General features: G+C 38.2%; 2 protein-coding genes across 9 annotated transcripts in view; both read left to right on the top strand.

Annotated features, from left to right (window-relative positions):
* The first annotated feature begins 656 nt into the window (after positions 1-656).
* LOC129238621 (nuclear exosome regulator NRDE2) lies at positions 657-3,884 on the top strand. Its single transcript, XM_054873702.1, has one exon. It carries the CDS (start codon positions 774-776, stop codon positions 3,714-3,716), a length of 2,943 nt encoding a protein of 980 aa, XP_054729677.1. The 5' UTR covers positions 657-773; the 3' UTR covers positions 3,717-3,884.
* Positions 3,885-10,241: 6,357 nt separating this feature from the next.
* Positions 10,242-13,469, top strand: part of LOC129237260 (uncharacterized) — a 44,805-nt gene continuing 41,577 nt past the window's right edge. For 3 of the 8 annotated variants that reach the window (XM_054871884.1, XM_054871877.1, XM_054871878.1), the window contains exon 1: positions 10,242-10,579. The gene's annotated coding sequence lies outside the window, so the exon portion shown is untranslated. Of the gene's footprint in view, positions 10,580-10,638; positions 10,938-13,469 lie in introns of those variants that run through there. The other 5 variants (XM_054871880.1, XM_054871879.1, XM_054871882.1 and 2 more) reach the window with 4 other exon arrangements.

The raw sequence follows: 13,469 nt of genomic DNA, 5'->3' as shown, positions 1-13,469 counted from the left end.
ATTGCTATCTGTGTGACGTCACCCCGGTGTAATTGGTGATTGAAAACATGACTGTTTATTGTATTATATCTGTAATTTCTCCTTCTCCTTGCATTCCTCATCGCTTTTCATATATCTTCAAAAAATTATTTATCCATATCATTCTTGGTCTCGTGCGTAACGTAATTTTATAGAATGTACCGCCATTTCTACTAGAATGTGTAGAAATATATAATTTTATACGTATAAATCTATGTATTTATCTTTTGTTATTATTTAAGGTGCAGCGTCCGCAACAATTTGTTATATATGGGCTTGATCGTACGAACCTAGTATCGGTTGCCTATACTACTCTGGCTCCAAATTATTTCTCGTTGATTCCGCTCTGTTACATGCTTTACAGATATAGCAAGGAAAATTAATTTATTAAGCCAAGGAAATTACAATCTTACATACTACGAATAGCAAAAAGTAACAAGAATGTAATAATTCCAAAAAGGAAGTGCCTGAAAGATCAATTGACAGAAAAAGTGTTTAATAGCGGTTGGCCCTCAGCAAGCATTGGCAAATCTGTGAGTGTATTTCTGCCATGAAAAAGCACCTCATAGAGGGTATGTTTGACAAGCTGTTTGCGTATTGTATTGCGCGCTTTAATAATAGATAGTATTATGTGGGATATGACTGAACATACTCAGGTGTAAGTTTTTGCAAATAAATAAAGGTAAAAATTAGTATAATTGTCTGCTGTTGCACCTATTTTGCCCGATACGTATAGAAGGATTTTCAACTCACCTATGTCTCTCTTTCCTGCCTATACCAATAATGATGAAGATCTAAATAGCGATGCACAACCGGGAGATACTCCAACACATACGTCCACCTGGCTAGCTAACTGCAGCTTCCCTTTGGAAAACGAACATATTAAAAATTTGGGAAATGTGAAATACATTCAATCGAGTACTTCATCCAGCGATGTCGAAATCGAAGATTCGAAATCAAAGCATAAGAAAAAGAAAAAGTGTAAGAGAAAAAGTAAAATTAAAGGTAAGGATGATTGTGAAATGAAAATAATATTGCCTGCACTGGAATTCAACGGCAATGAAGAATATTACGTGGACAAGTCCAAGGCACAACAATTCCTTTCTGTACGCACTTTACATAAACCAGCTTGCCCACGATACCGCCACACATATTGCTTCCCTGTGGGAGGTTGGCGTCGGTATGACTTAAATAGTGAAAGAAAAGATAATAGGCGCTATTTTCAAATGAAGCTTAAAAAGTCTAGTAATCAGGCTTGTGATAATGTCATTCCGCTTCTAGATGAAAATGAATATACTGCGCGACTGGGCCTATTGAATCGAAAAACGTTTGAGACAACTTGTGATCTACAAGTCTGGTTGGATTTACTGTTATTGCAAGACCAAAATCCATACAAATGGTCCCGCTTGTTACTAGCTGAGAGGAAATTGGATATCATAAATAGGGCTTTAGCACGCTTTCCGCGCAATGAACAATTGTACAGACTATTTATTGACATTATTAATGTTACATATCCTTCTTTTGAGGTGACAAAGATGTTGGATCGTTTACTGAATAAAGATCCTTACAATTACACATTATGGACAGCGCAGATAATGACTACCCAGGGTTCAATGGCTCGATGTATCGTTCCAGATGTGCTTCATATCTATGAGCGTTGCATGTCAAAAATGCACCGAGCTCACCAAATTAACTCACCCTCTGTCGAAACAGCGAGCTCCAGCTCAGACGATATAATGATTCGATTATTCAACAATTGCGCGCTATTTCTCCGACAAGCAGGACTATATGAGAAATTCATTGCCTTACTAAAGCTTGCTCTGGAATTAAATGTTTCGACCGATCACTTCAAAGCTTTTACTCCTCTGGAATCTGATCAAAACACTCTTATTGAATTTGAGGAACTTGTTTTACAATCGGGATTACCTATGAATGAAATATGGCTCCGCATCGAAAGACTTCGCCAAGGATTTAATTTTTTACCATGTTCGGACACGATTAAATGCAATGATCCACAACGTATTGTATTCAACGAAGATATATGCCATTACATCTATCCATTAAAATCGCGAGAAAATTCATTTTATTTAATACTTTTAACTTTACGACTACTCAAAGTGCCCTTCATTCAGTGTGAAGGAATGTCAGAAAAGTTCAGCGCGCATTTGGAGCAAATAGGCGACTCCGACGCTATCGAAGATATACTAGCAGTTTGTTTGCAGCGTAGTTTTGCTATTTCTCAAAATTTACAAAATGAATTTCAAAAGGGAATTTTTACACTTGCCAAGGAAATGGCTGTAAGTCCTACGTTTTTAAGTAACACAATCGGCCATGATATCTACACTCGTTGCATCACTAACCTCTTGCTTGAATGTGCCGCCTCATATGAACACATTGATAAAAGGAAGCGCGAGTTCTTTGTTGTTCTCTGGTGCCGCTTTGAGCGTTTGTTGTTGATTCTTCAACGGTGTTGTTCAAGAATTGATGCTGATTATATAAAGGCAGGTCGAAAACGTTTCAAAAATTTACTTAAACAACCACCTAATCGCGATGTGCTTATTTTATATACTGAATTCGCTATGTACGAGTTTGAATCGTTAAGCCATCCCAAGGATATTGGATCAGTTCAGAAAATATTTGAAAATATAATTGCTTCACATTCGGCAAACGAAAGTCAAGCATCCGATTTATGCTATACGTATGTAACATTTGCGGAAATGCATATCGGATGCGGCGAGCTAAGGAAGGCATTGCAAATATTAATTTCTTATGCTTTAAGTAGCGACATCCAAAATGATGCACCAATTGGACCTGGGAAGAAACTTGCAGCTCTAAAGAAGGTAACCGAAAAGTTGGAACAGCTTATTGCTATCGAAAAAAATGTTGAAATCATGTTGCTAGAGCAATATTTGCTGCCCGATCATACAGTGTCGTTGTTAAAGGTGCGCATACTAATCCAATGTCTTATTGGACAAAAATTGGAAGCAACGACTTATCTAGATAAACTACTGAGTGTATTTCGAAGCGCCAATGATAGGCATAAGTTTCTACGTGAGCAAATCCAGGAAATTTATGTGATTGCATTGCAAATGCCATGCCAGAATTACATTGTGCCAAATACTTTGGTGCGAGATAAAATTTTTGCGGCTATCAGTGAGTTTCCGCGGAACCTGTTTCTCCTGCAACATTGCGGTATGTTGAGCTCGGAGCCATGGTTCCGAATACGCACAATTCTTCTTCGTGCACAACCAACAATATTGTCAGTGACATTTTTAATTGTCTTGGCACGTTATCGATTCCTGCAGGTGAACTGTGATGAGTTAATTACGAATGAGGTTGCAGATGTTATTAAATGGGATAAGCGATGTAACGAATTGATCATTCGTAATCGTATTCTGCATATATTTAAAACTTTGTCAAGTGATAATAAAACTCAACAGACGGGGAATGCCTTGCTAAGGAATGCACTATTTTGGCGATTATATATTCGATTTTTATCGGATCAGTGCACCGACTTTGAGACAAGCAAAAAGTGTCTGTTGAGTGCTTTGGATGAGTGTCCGTGGAGTAAGGCCCTGTACCTAGATGGCGCGACGTATGTACCGCAAGAGCTGACGCAGCTGCAAGACTTAATTATTGAAAAGCAATTACGTATATACTCACTTCCTGAAGAGCTTGAGATTCTACGAGAGCATTGAACTATGGAGATTATTTGGCGTATCTACATATGTATAAAATAGCCTACAATTTTTGCTTTTCTATAAGTATGTAAAATAAAACTAAAACCAAATTGGATAGTCTTCATGAAATAGCAACTAAAAATTAACATTTTAGGGGAGCACATGGATTTAAAATATTTATTGTATTACATAATATAATATATTTTAAACACATAATATAATATATTTTAAACACATAATTTGTACAAAAAATGTAAATATGTATTATATTGGCAAGTTATCAGTCATTGAAGATTAAACAAAAAAAAAACAAGTATTGTCAAATTTATATGTTTAATAGGCGCTTACATCGTTTATTAGGTAATTGGCCAAACTGCTACTCCAATTTGTGATATGCGGCTTAATGTTGTAGTACAACTGAAGGGGCCCACTATCCCCCGACTGAATGGCAGCTGTACTCAAGCTGTAAAATGGGAACAAATCGAATGTTACATTCAAATAACGTTTGTTTTTGATGAGTTAAAAGAGTTTAAAAGCAGTTTATAATTTAAACTTTCGTTTGTAAATTGCAAATCGCTCTTATCACCACTTTAAAGGTTGTAGTAATTGTTCCTTCTAATCCTCAATACAACTCTTTATTTGGCTTCTTCATTAACCCTCCTTTGGACAACCGGGTCTGGCCCTTTTTCTTCCTGTTCGAAGATCCCTTTTTAAATTTTTAGAAGCTACCTGGAAGCTGAAGTCGTTTGCTAGAATATAACTATGTAAAATTCACGTCCAAAGTCGAAAAAGTCTGGCTAGATGCGGATGTCCAACGGAAGGTTAAAGAAAAACGTATTTCCCAGTAATCTCTCCACATTTCCGGGTAAAAGGAAAAAATGTTTGCTTTGCAGGGGCTTCTTCCGCGAACAACTTGGAACACCCATACTGTCGATTCCTGTTTTGCTCCCAGCTCATTTGAGCAATTGTTGTTGTTGTTGTTGTAGCAGTATAAACATTCCCCATATGTGTGCGGGAAATGCTGCTAGAGTAAGTCTTTGGCCGGATATAAATCTGCGACGTTCCGTATGGTATCCGACTAAAAATTGTTGATGTAATTTTGAATGCATGCTAGTCCCACTAATGCCTAAGGATGCCAGCATCGATTGTTTCTGATTCAACAATTGTTTTTTGACGGCTTTACGAAATTCATCTTGCAAGGATCAACGACCACTTTTCACAGTGTCTAAGTGTGACACTTTAGTACCAAAAGCCGAAGTAAGTTCATCAATGCACTTCTGTCCACGTCGAAAATCGTAATAAATCATGGCACATAAATTTTTCACGAGTTGGTGCCATCTTTTGGGCGACATGAGTGAAAACGTTATATATAAGTAAAAAAAATACAAAACTCATCCCACGTATAGTTGCAAAGACGCAAAATATAAAAGGTAACCCTAGTATGAGGAAGTGATTTTTGTTTAACGGAAAATTATAACTAAAAACCGCTATTATTGCAACGAAGCCTGCAAGCAACTGAAAAATGATCTGAGCGAATCAACGCTCTGAATGTAAAATATGAATAAGAATGCGAAAGATATGAGAAAAGCGGGGTACTTAAACAGGTAAGTATCAACAAAGTGTATTAAATAAGGCAAGGTGTGATTGACAGTTGAAGAAAGCAGCGTCGCCTTTTAAGCCCTATATTCACGAAAAGTATACGAATTATTATTTAGAATCAATACCTGGTACATCATAGACTTAAATCCTAGATATACAAGATAGACCTGAAAGATCTATTGTGCCCCTTCATATAATCAGAGTATTTCTCTGAGACCAACTTTTTCAATCTATTTTAGTATTTGTCATATTTTACTGTGTTTTATTTCCTCCTCTGGTAAAATATGTTTTCCCAGGTGTAAGTTGTCCATGAATTTTTAACCAACAGCGAAACGAATACCATCCAACAAGCTATTGATTTCACCTGATATGGCTCCCTGCGATATTTCTCTGTTTGATCGAGTCACAAAACCACTACGGGGAACGGGGAACGATTTTTAACAGCCGAAAGCAAGTAATGGAGCCATCGAATACGGATCTGATGGCTGTACCGAAAATAGAGTTACAGAAATATTTTTAAAAATATACTTATATTCTGAATTTTCTGAACATATTCCGGGATCGTTTTGATCAAGATAGTATGTTAGAGTGAAAAGATACACCAAGCTACCTGGCTGTCTCCTGATCGAAAAACGCGAAACCAGATCGATCATGTTGTGATAGATGGAGGACACGCTTCTAGTGTATTAGATGTACGCACGATCCGAGGACCCAACATCGACTCGGATAATTACCTTGTTGCAGCCAAGCTGCGCACACGCCTCTGTGCAGCAAAAAACGTACATCTAACTACGCAAAGAATGTTCGACGTCGAAAAGCTGCAATCACAACAGGCCAGAAGATTCGCCACTCGACTCTCACTCCTGCTCTCAGAGAGCACTGCCCAACAAACGGGCATGCGCGAACAATGGAGCAACATTTCTCGTTCCCTACGTACCGCCGCCGAAGAAGGAATCGGATTCCGGCGAGCCTGAAAAAACAATTGGTACGACGAGGAATGTCATGCTGCCGCAGAAAGAAAGGATGCCGCCTATAGAGCCACGCTGCGATCGGGCGCAACGCGAGCCATGTGGGATCGCTACAGAGAGCTGAAAAAGGAAGAGAGACGTATTATCCGACAGAAGAAACGAGAGGCCGAAATACGTGAGTGCGAGGAGCTTGAGATGCTGGCCAATAGGAACAATGCCGAAAAATTCTACCAGAAAGTTCGGCGGCTTACAGAAGGTTTTAAGACCGGGGCGTTTTCCTGTAAGAACAAAGACGGCGATCTGGTGACTGACGTACAGAGCAATCTTAAATTATGGAGGGAACACTTCTCGAACCTGTTAAACGGTGACAGCTGCGCATGTCATAGAGAATGTGAAGATCCCGATACCCCAATCGTTGACGACGGAATTTTCGTTCCGTTACCCGACCATGACGAGGTGAGAATAGCAATATCACGGCTAAAGAACAACAAAGCCGCGGGCGCCGACGGACTGCCGGCTGAGCTATTCAAACATGGCGGCGAGGAGCTGGTAAGGTGCATGCATCAGTTCCTATGCAGAATATGGTCGGATGAAAGCATGCCTGCCGATTGGAATTTAAGTGTGCTCTGCCCAATCCATAAGAAGGGCGATCCTGCAATTTGTGCCAATTACCGCGGGATTAGTCTTCTAAATATCGCCTATAAGGTTCTAGCGAGCGTATTGTGTGAAAGGCTGAAGCCCACCGTCAACCAACTGATTGGACCTTATCAGTGTGGCTTCAGACCTGGAAAGTCTACCATCGACCAAATATTCACAATACGCCAAATCTTGGAAAAGACCCATGAAAGGAGAATCGACACACACCATCTTTTCGTCGACTTCAAAGCTACATTCGATAGTACGGAAAGAAGTTACCTGTATGCCGTGATGTCTGAATTTGGTATCCCTGCAAAACTAATACGGCTATGTAAGATGACGTTGCTCAACACCAGCACCGCCGTCAGAATTGGGAAGGACCTCTCCGAGCCGTTTGATACCAAACGAGGTTTCAGACAGGGTGACTCGCTGTCGTGTGACTTATTTAACCTGATGTTGGAGAGCATCGTACGAGCCGCAGAACTTAATCGCTCAGGCACAATTTTTTATAAGAGCGTACAATTGCTGGCGTATGCCGATGATATTGACATCTTCGGCCTTAGCAACCGCGCTGTTAGTTCTGCCTTCTCCGAACTGGATAAAGAGGCAAAGCGAATGGGTTTGGAGGTGAACGAGGACAAAACGAAGTACCTCCTGTCTTCAAACAAACAGTCGGCGCACTCGCGTATCGGCACCCATTTTACTGTTGACAGTTATAATTTTGAGGTTGTAAAAGACTTCGTGTATTTAGGAACCAGCATTAACACCGATAACAATGTCAGCCTTGAAATCCAACGTAGAATCTCTCTTGCCAACAAGTGCTACTTTGGACTAAGTAGGCAATTGAGTAGTAAAGTCCTCTCTCGACGAACAAAACTAACACTCTACAAGACTCTCACCATGCCCGTCCTAACGTATGGCGCAGAAGCTTGGACGATGACAACATCCGATGAAGCGACGCTTGGAGTGTTCGAGAGAAAGATTCTGCGTAAGATTTTTGGACCTTTGCACGTTGGCAACGGTGAATATCGTAGACGATGGAACAATGAGCTGTATGAGCTTTACGACGACATAGACATATTGCAGCGAATAAAGATCCAGCGGCTTCGTTGGCTGGGTCATGTCGTCCGAATGGATACAAACGCTCCGGCTTTGAAAGTATTCGATGCGGTACCAGCTGGTGGTAGCAGAGGAAGAGGAAGGCCTCCTCTGTGTTGGAAAGATCAGGTGGAGAAGGACTTGGCTTCACTTGGTGTGTCCAATTGGCGCCGGTTAACACGAGAAAGAAACGACTGGCGCGCTTTGTTAATCTCGGCCAAAATCCCGTAAGCGGTTATCGCGCCAATTAAAAAGAAGAAGTATGTTAGAGTGATATCCCAGCTATACTTATACTTATATTTCTCTGTGTGGAAATTTACATTGCCGCGATCTTTTCGCTTCTCGATTTCCTGTACAGCAGCTATCTGTATTGTATGCATTCTATTATTTTAGCGACGTTGATATGATGAAGAAATTGTTGGGTTCGGTTCGGCTTTGGCAAAAAAAAAAATCCGAACTTCCGAACCGATATCCATATGATTAGCTGTAATAATATTAAAAAAATAATAGTTTTTCATAAAATAACGAATTGAACACTTATCGTAATTAATATCTGCTGCGAAGAAATTGTGAATACTGTTAAAAAGTTACTTTACAAAGCCAGGTTCAGCAAAAAGTACGCCGGCCGAAAGACCCAATTGATTATCGACATATCCATGGAAAGACAAACAGCCAACTGTGTGATCGGGGTGATCAGATACCATTCACCAGCTATCGCAAACAAAGAGCTCGTCAAAATAATAATAATGAAATGATAACGTTTTAGATATTGGATCCTGCTAAGCTCCTATTTATTCAAAATAAGCTTCCACATCTAAAGTTGATGCCTAATATGTGAGAATGCCCACGATTATTACCAAATCTGCATGTATCCACTTAGACCAATCCATTAAAACCACTTAGGCCAAACCAGAACCGTTCGAAACAGCACGTTTCCTGACCCTTCTGCCAGACGCCGTCCATGTGAGCACCATCGATATTGGCAACATTTTTTAATTATATATATGTAATTACATAATAGAGCTTCCAGTTCTAATCCACAACTGGCCTCAGAGCCTCAGTGCAGAACATTTAAATGGCTAGAAGTGGGAAAATTTGCTCCTGAGATAACTGCTCTTCAGCACTATAGCGTGCAGAGGAAAAATGGTTTACACCAAAATTGATTATAATACCCCAAACATTGCAGTGTCAACAGCAAGAGTTACAAATTTATGCGCGTAACACGAGGGGCGGCTGATAATAATTTGAGTACCGCGTTGTAATTATATCCCTATTAGTAAAGGAAATACGCTGAAACCAGTTTTGGAAGAAATGTCAGTAGTTCTTGGGGATTCTGCACCTTCATACATAGCGTTCAACAAATGGGTGCGGCTATTTTTTATTTTGACTTGAAAAGGCGACGGGGGTGCCGGGTGACGATTGGTGAAGGCCCGATTGGAGGGAATTTCTGTGAAAACCTGCATATGAAAAAAATTTGTGCAAATTAGTTGCTCACACCATTCAGAAGTTAGCAATGGCTGGAGAGTTGTAAAGATTTTTTGGAATTGTGGAAGAATTCGTGGCTTTTCTTGAAGTTTAAAGAGGAAAAATTTTCCTTCGAAGTTACGGCTACGATTTCCTCTAATAGTGAGCGAAATGTATTGATAGCTTGCCTAGAGGGACCACAATAAATGGCAGTATAACGTTAATTTACTCGGTCAGTTACAAGAGGCAATCGCGGCAAGACAACGCTACGACATTCATAGAAATTGACCGCTCACCCTACAGTCTGCATCTGCCCTCAGTGATTTTTTATTTGCAAATTTAAAAAATGTACGGTAGAAAAGTAGAAACCCATTTTGAAGAGAAATCTAAAGGAACTTTGTGAAAACTGTATTTTAACTAAGCTACTTAGTTTAGGTCGCGAACATAACAGCCGCCCCTCGTATGTTGCAAGCTTTCAAATATTTCATTACATCGTGCTCTCATAGATAAAGAGCGTACCGCTAGCGAACCTGATTCAGAGATTGATTGGATTAATTTCCCTTGATTCAATTATTTATTTAATATAATAACAAATATGGACACACACTCACGCTGTATGTGTTGTCCCCAGCTGACCGCTAAAGAGCGTGGGACATTTCCCATTTGGCACCAACACTCCACAAAAATGGTACTCTGCATAGTGGATTTATTCGTTAGCGTAGTAGAGACTAGTGCTTGCTTTTCGGTATACTTCGGTGCCTCGCTGTTATGATGCTTGCGGCCCGTTGGCCGACTAACTGATAGCTTGCTCGCTTGGCCAACTTTTGCCTCTATGAGCTGCTAAATGTCTCAGTGTAACTTTGTCGTGTATTGCGTTCGGTTGAAATGATTTCGTGGTTGTGCCATTTTCGTATTTATATGTAGTACGCAATTGAAAATTAGAAAATAAAAGCAAAAAGCGCTTAAAGAAATACACACAAACATCATAAAAAATACAGAAAAGTTCGAAATCAAGTTAGGTTGGCTACGCGTTATAATATTAGTGAATATATTTCATTGGTTAAAGCGCTGGAGCGCAGTTGGTGACGATGGCAATAACACAGAGTTGACTGAGATGTCAGTACAGAAATAAAAAAAATAAAAAAATGCTATCATTGCTAATTTTTGTTGTTGTTGTTGTTATAGTAACGATAATGAATACAATTCAAATCAAGTGCCAATCAGTTATACTGGTCCAAAAGTTCGGGGTATTATCATCTTGACGGAAAAATCGCCATGAATACAAATTATTCACTCACAGCCCAACTACCACTCTTACTTCTTTTCCTCACGTGTTTTTCTTGGTGAAGGTACGGGGTTTGAGATACACATAACTTCAAGGCCTTGACGCTCGTCCTCCATTAATCATTTCTCAGTTAACCACCTCCCCTAAGCCCAACGAAAAAATACGAAATACAAAGCAAATACGAGAAAAGTAAAATATATATTATAAATAAAATCGAATAGAGCAAACAGAGTGATAAAGCGAAACCGAACATGGATTCATAATACTTATGAGTGTGTGCATTTGTGTGTGCGCTCTCTATTGTGTGTGTATGTGTTTATGTACATAAATATGTGCATATATTGTATGTGTGCTGATGTTGCTCAAATTAAGCAAAAAAATATATATCGCAAAATAATATTACGCATATATGTATACATACATATATATGAGAGACTGTTCTAATTTAAGCTCGAGCTGTAATCATATATATTTGCACTGTTTCTATTCGAGGAGGGAGCCCTTTGTTGCTCATACGCCATGCTTGCCCGCGTAATTGTATGCTTACATGTATTATGCATTTGTGTCAAAATATGATTATGTCTGAATTCGTTTGAAAATCCAACATCTATTATCAGCTCACGAAACTCCGGAGAGTCACGAAGTATTCTCGCTCAAAGAGAGAAATAAGCAAAACATTGCGCCAACGCAAAATTTGCGAAAACTTGCAAGTTCCATGGACAGCTGATAATTTTGTCGTTTGAATTTAAAAGCGTAAATTAAGGAAGATTAGAAAAATGTACTTTTGAAGTTTACCAAAAAAAATATTTACTTGCATTTTCAAAGATAAATGTGTACAAATGTATATATTTTTTGCTTACGATTTCTTACAAAAATTTCTCAAAGTCAAATACCACTTCGCTCTACCAATTTTTACTACCGTGCAAATTTGTTTTTGTAAATGAACACTATTTGGCAAAATTTGTGATAATTCGTACGGATTGTTTGTCGCTCGAATATTCTTAATATCTCTGTGTATTCCCGTATATGCATACACACGTATGAACATATTTCTGTATATGTAAATAAATTATTCTGAATGGCTATGCGAGCGTGCATTGACTGTTCGAGCGCTTTCAGAAAGCTTCATATTCCGCTCTTTAAACCTAAACTTTATACAAACTTAAGAATAATTTTATTTTTATTTTCCTTAATCATTCTCGTTACATTTTCACTCCATACTCTTCACCATTTAACTGCTTGTTCGAGTATTGGGTTATGTTTTGATTATAACTACCGCTAGTCTGCTTGTTTACACTGCCGATCTGATTTAAGAAGTGGGTATCTACACTGGAATTCAAACAAAACAATTAAAAAAGACCGCGTTTGCACTTGGGCTGTAAAAAGCATGTTTTTCATATACATAAGAATGTAAAAACAACTGTTATAGACTAATTCAAACGTAGAAAAATAACAAATTTCGATATATTCGTGTAAAATCCCTATAAGAAAAAATGTGAAAGAACCATATTTGCGCAGATAAAACATTTCTAACATTTTTACAGAATTGGAACACTAACAACGCCAAGTTACTTAGAAAGTGCAAAGATATCTTTAAATTTGACTTTTGTCTTAATAATATTGACTATTTAAGAGAAATGCATAATTAAGGGGTTAGTCTACTTTGTCACTTTAAAATTTTTCAATTTTTTTTTTTTGCATAATTTGAAAGTATATATATCCAGAAATATTGTGTAAAAATTTTAAGAAAATCCGAGCACTCTAACTATTTTTTTTTTACCTGAACATCATTTCGTCTACCTGCGCGTATAGCGTGCATTAAAAACTTTAAACGCGTTTTTCTCAAAACAACGTTTTCAAAATCTAGCTCCACTGTATCTCAAAAACTAATCAACCGATTTTCATAAAATTTGGATCACCTATTCTAGACATAATTTGCACCAAATTGACGCTCGGGGGTTTTGAAATTTTAAATTTTTACTATATATTTTTTTTAAATATGCGAAAAAAAAAACCGTTCTATCAAAAATTTTCCATTTTTATCAGCCATTTTTTTTGTCTTCATTAAAACCTAATATCCGAGGGTCATTTTGTAGCCAGTATCTTACTGAATCTGAAACATTTTGATTTTTTTGTTTCAGACAAGCCGTTCTTGAGTTCTGATGGAGCTGCCTCACCAACCCATGTTTGAGACGTTACGCTTCACTGCTATTTTTTTACTAAAAATACTATAAAATTGAATAAAAAAAAATTTATTTCTGAATTTTAAGACTTTATTTAATAAATCAAACAAATTTTATATTACTATCATTTATAGTTTTCTCAAAAAAAAAATCACGAATATAGCCTTTTTTTCGAGTCTCCAAAGTAGACTGACCCCTTAAACAAGTAAAGAAGTGCCAAATTCCGTGCAGGCCACGCTCTATATATCCGCGCATATTTTAGCAAAATTTAATCAAACAAACTCATAGGCAACGTATCACCAAAAAGGCGGTCGGAAATTCGGTAATTGTGTGCAAGTGCGCGGGTGTACAAATACTGAAATTCTGATCACCAGGAGGTGATATATCACTTATCTGTAATTATAGCTTTACATCCTAAAAAGGTGTAGAAAAGGGTAGTTTGAGTGATATAAACAACCAATCTCCTATTAAAAGTGTAGATATAGTACATATGTACCCACCTTTTAAACCACAACGGTAGATCAGAATAGTTACATAC

The sequence above is a fragment of the Anastrepha obliqua genome, chromosome 2 (assembly GCF_027943255.1).
Source record: "Anastrepha obliqua isolate idAnaObli1 chromosome 2, idAnaObli1_1.0, whole genome shotgun sequence".
Lineage (NCBI taxonomy): Eukaryota > Metazoa > Arthropoda > Insecta > Diptera > Tephritidae > Anastrepha > Anastrepha obliqua.
Note: the sequence above shows the minus strand (reverse complement) of the source record. Positions and strands in the feature narration are given on the sequence as shown.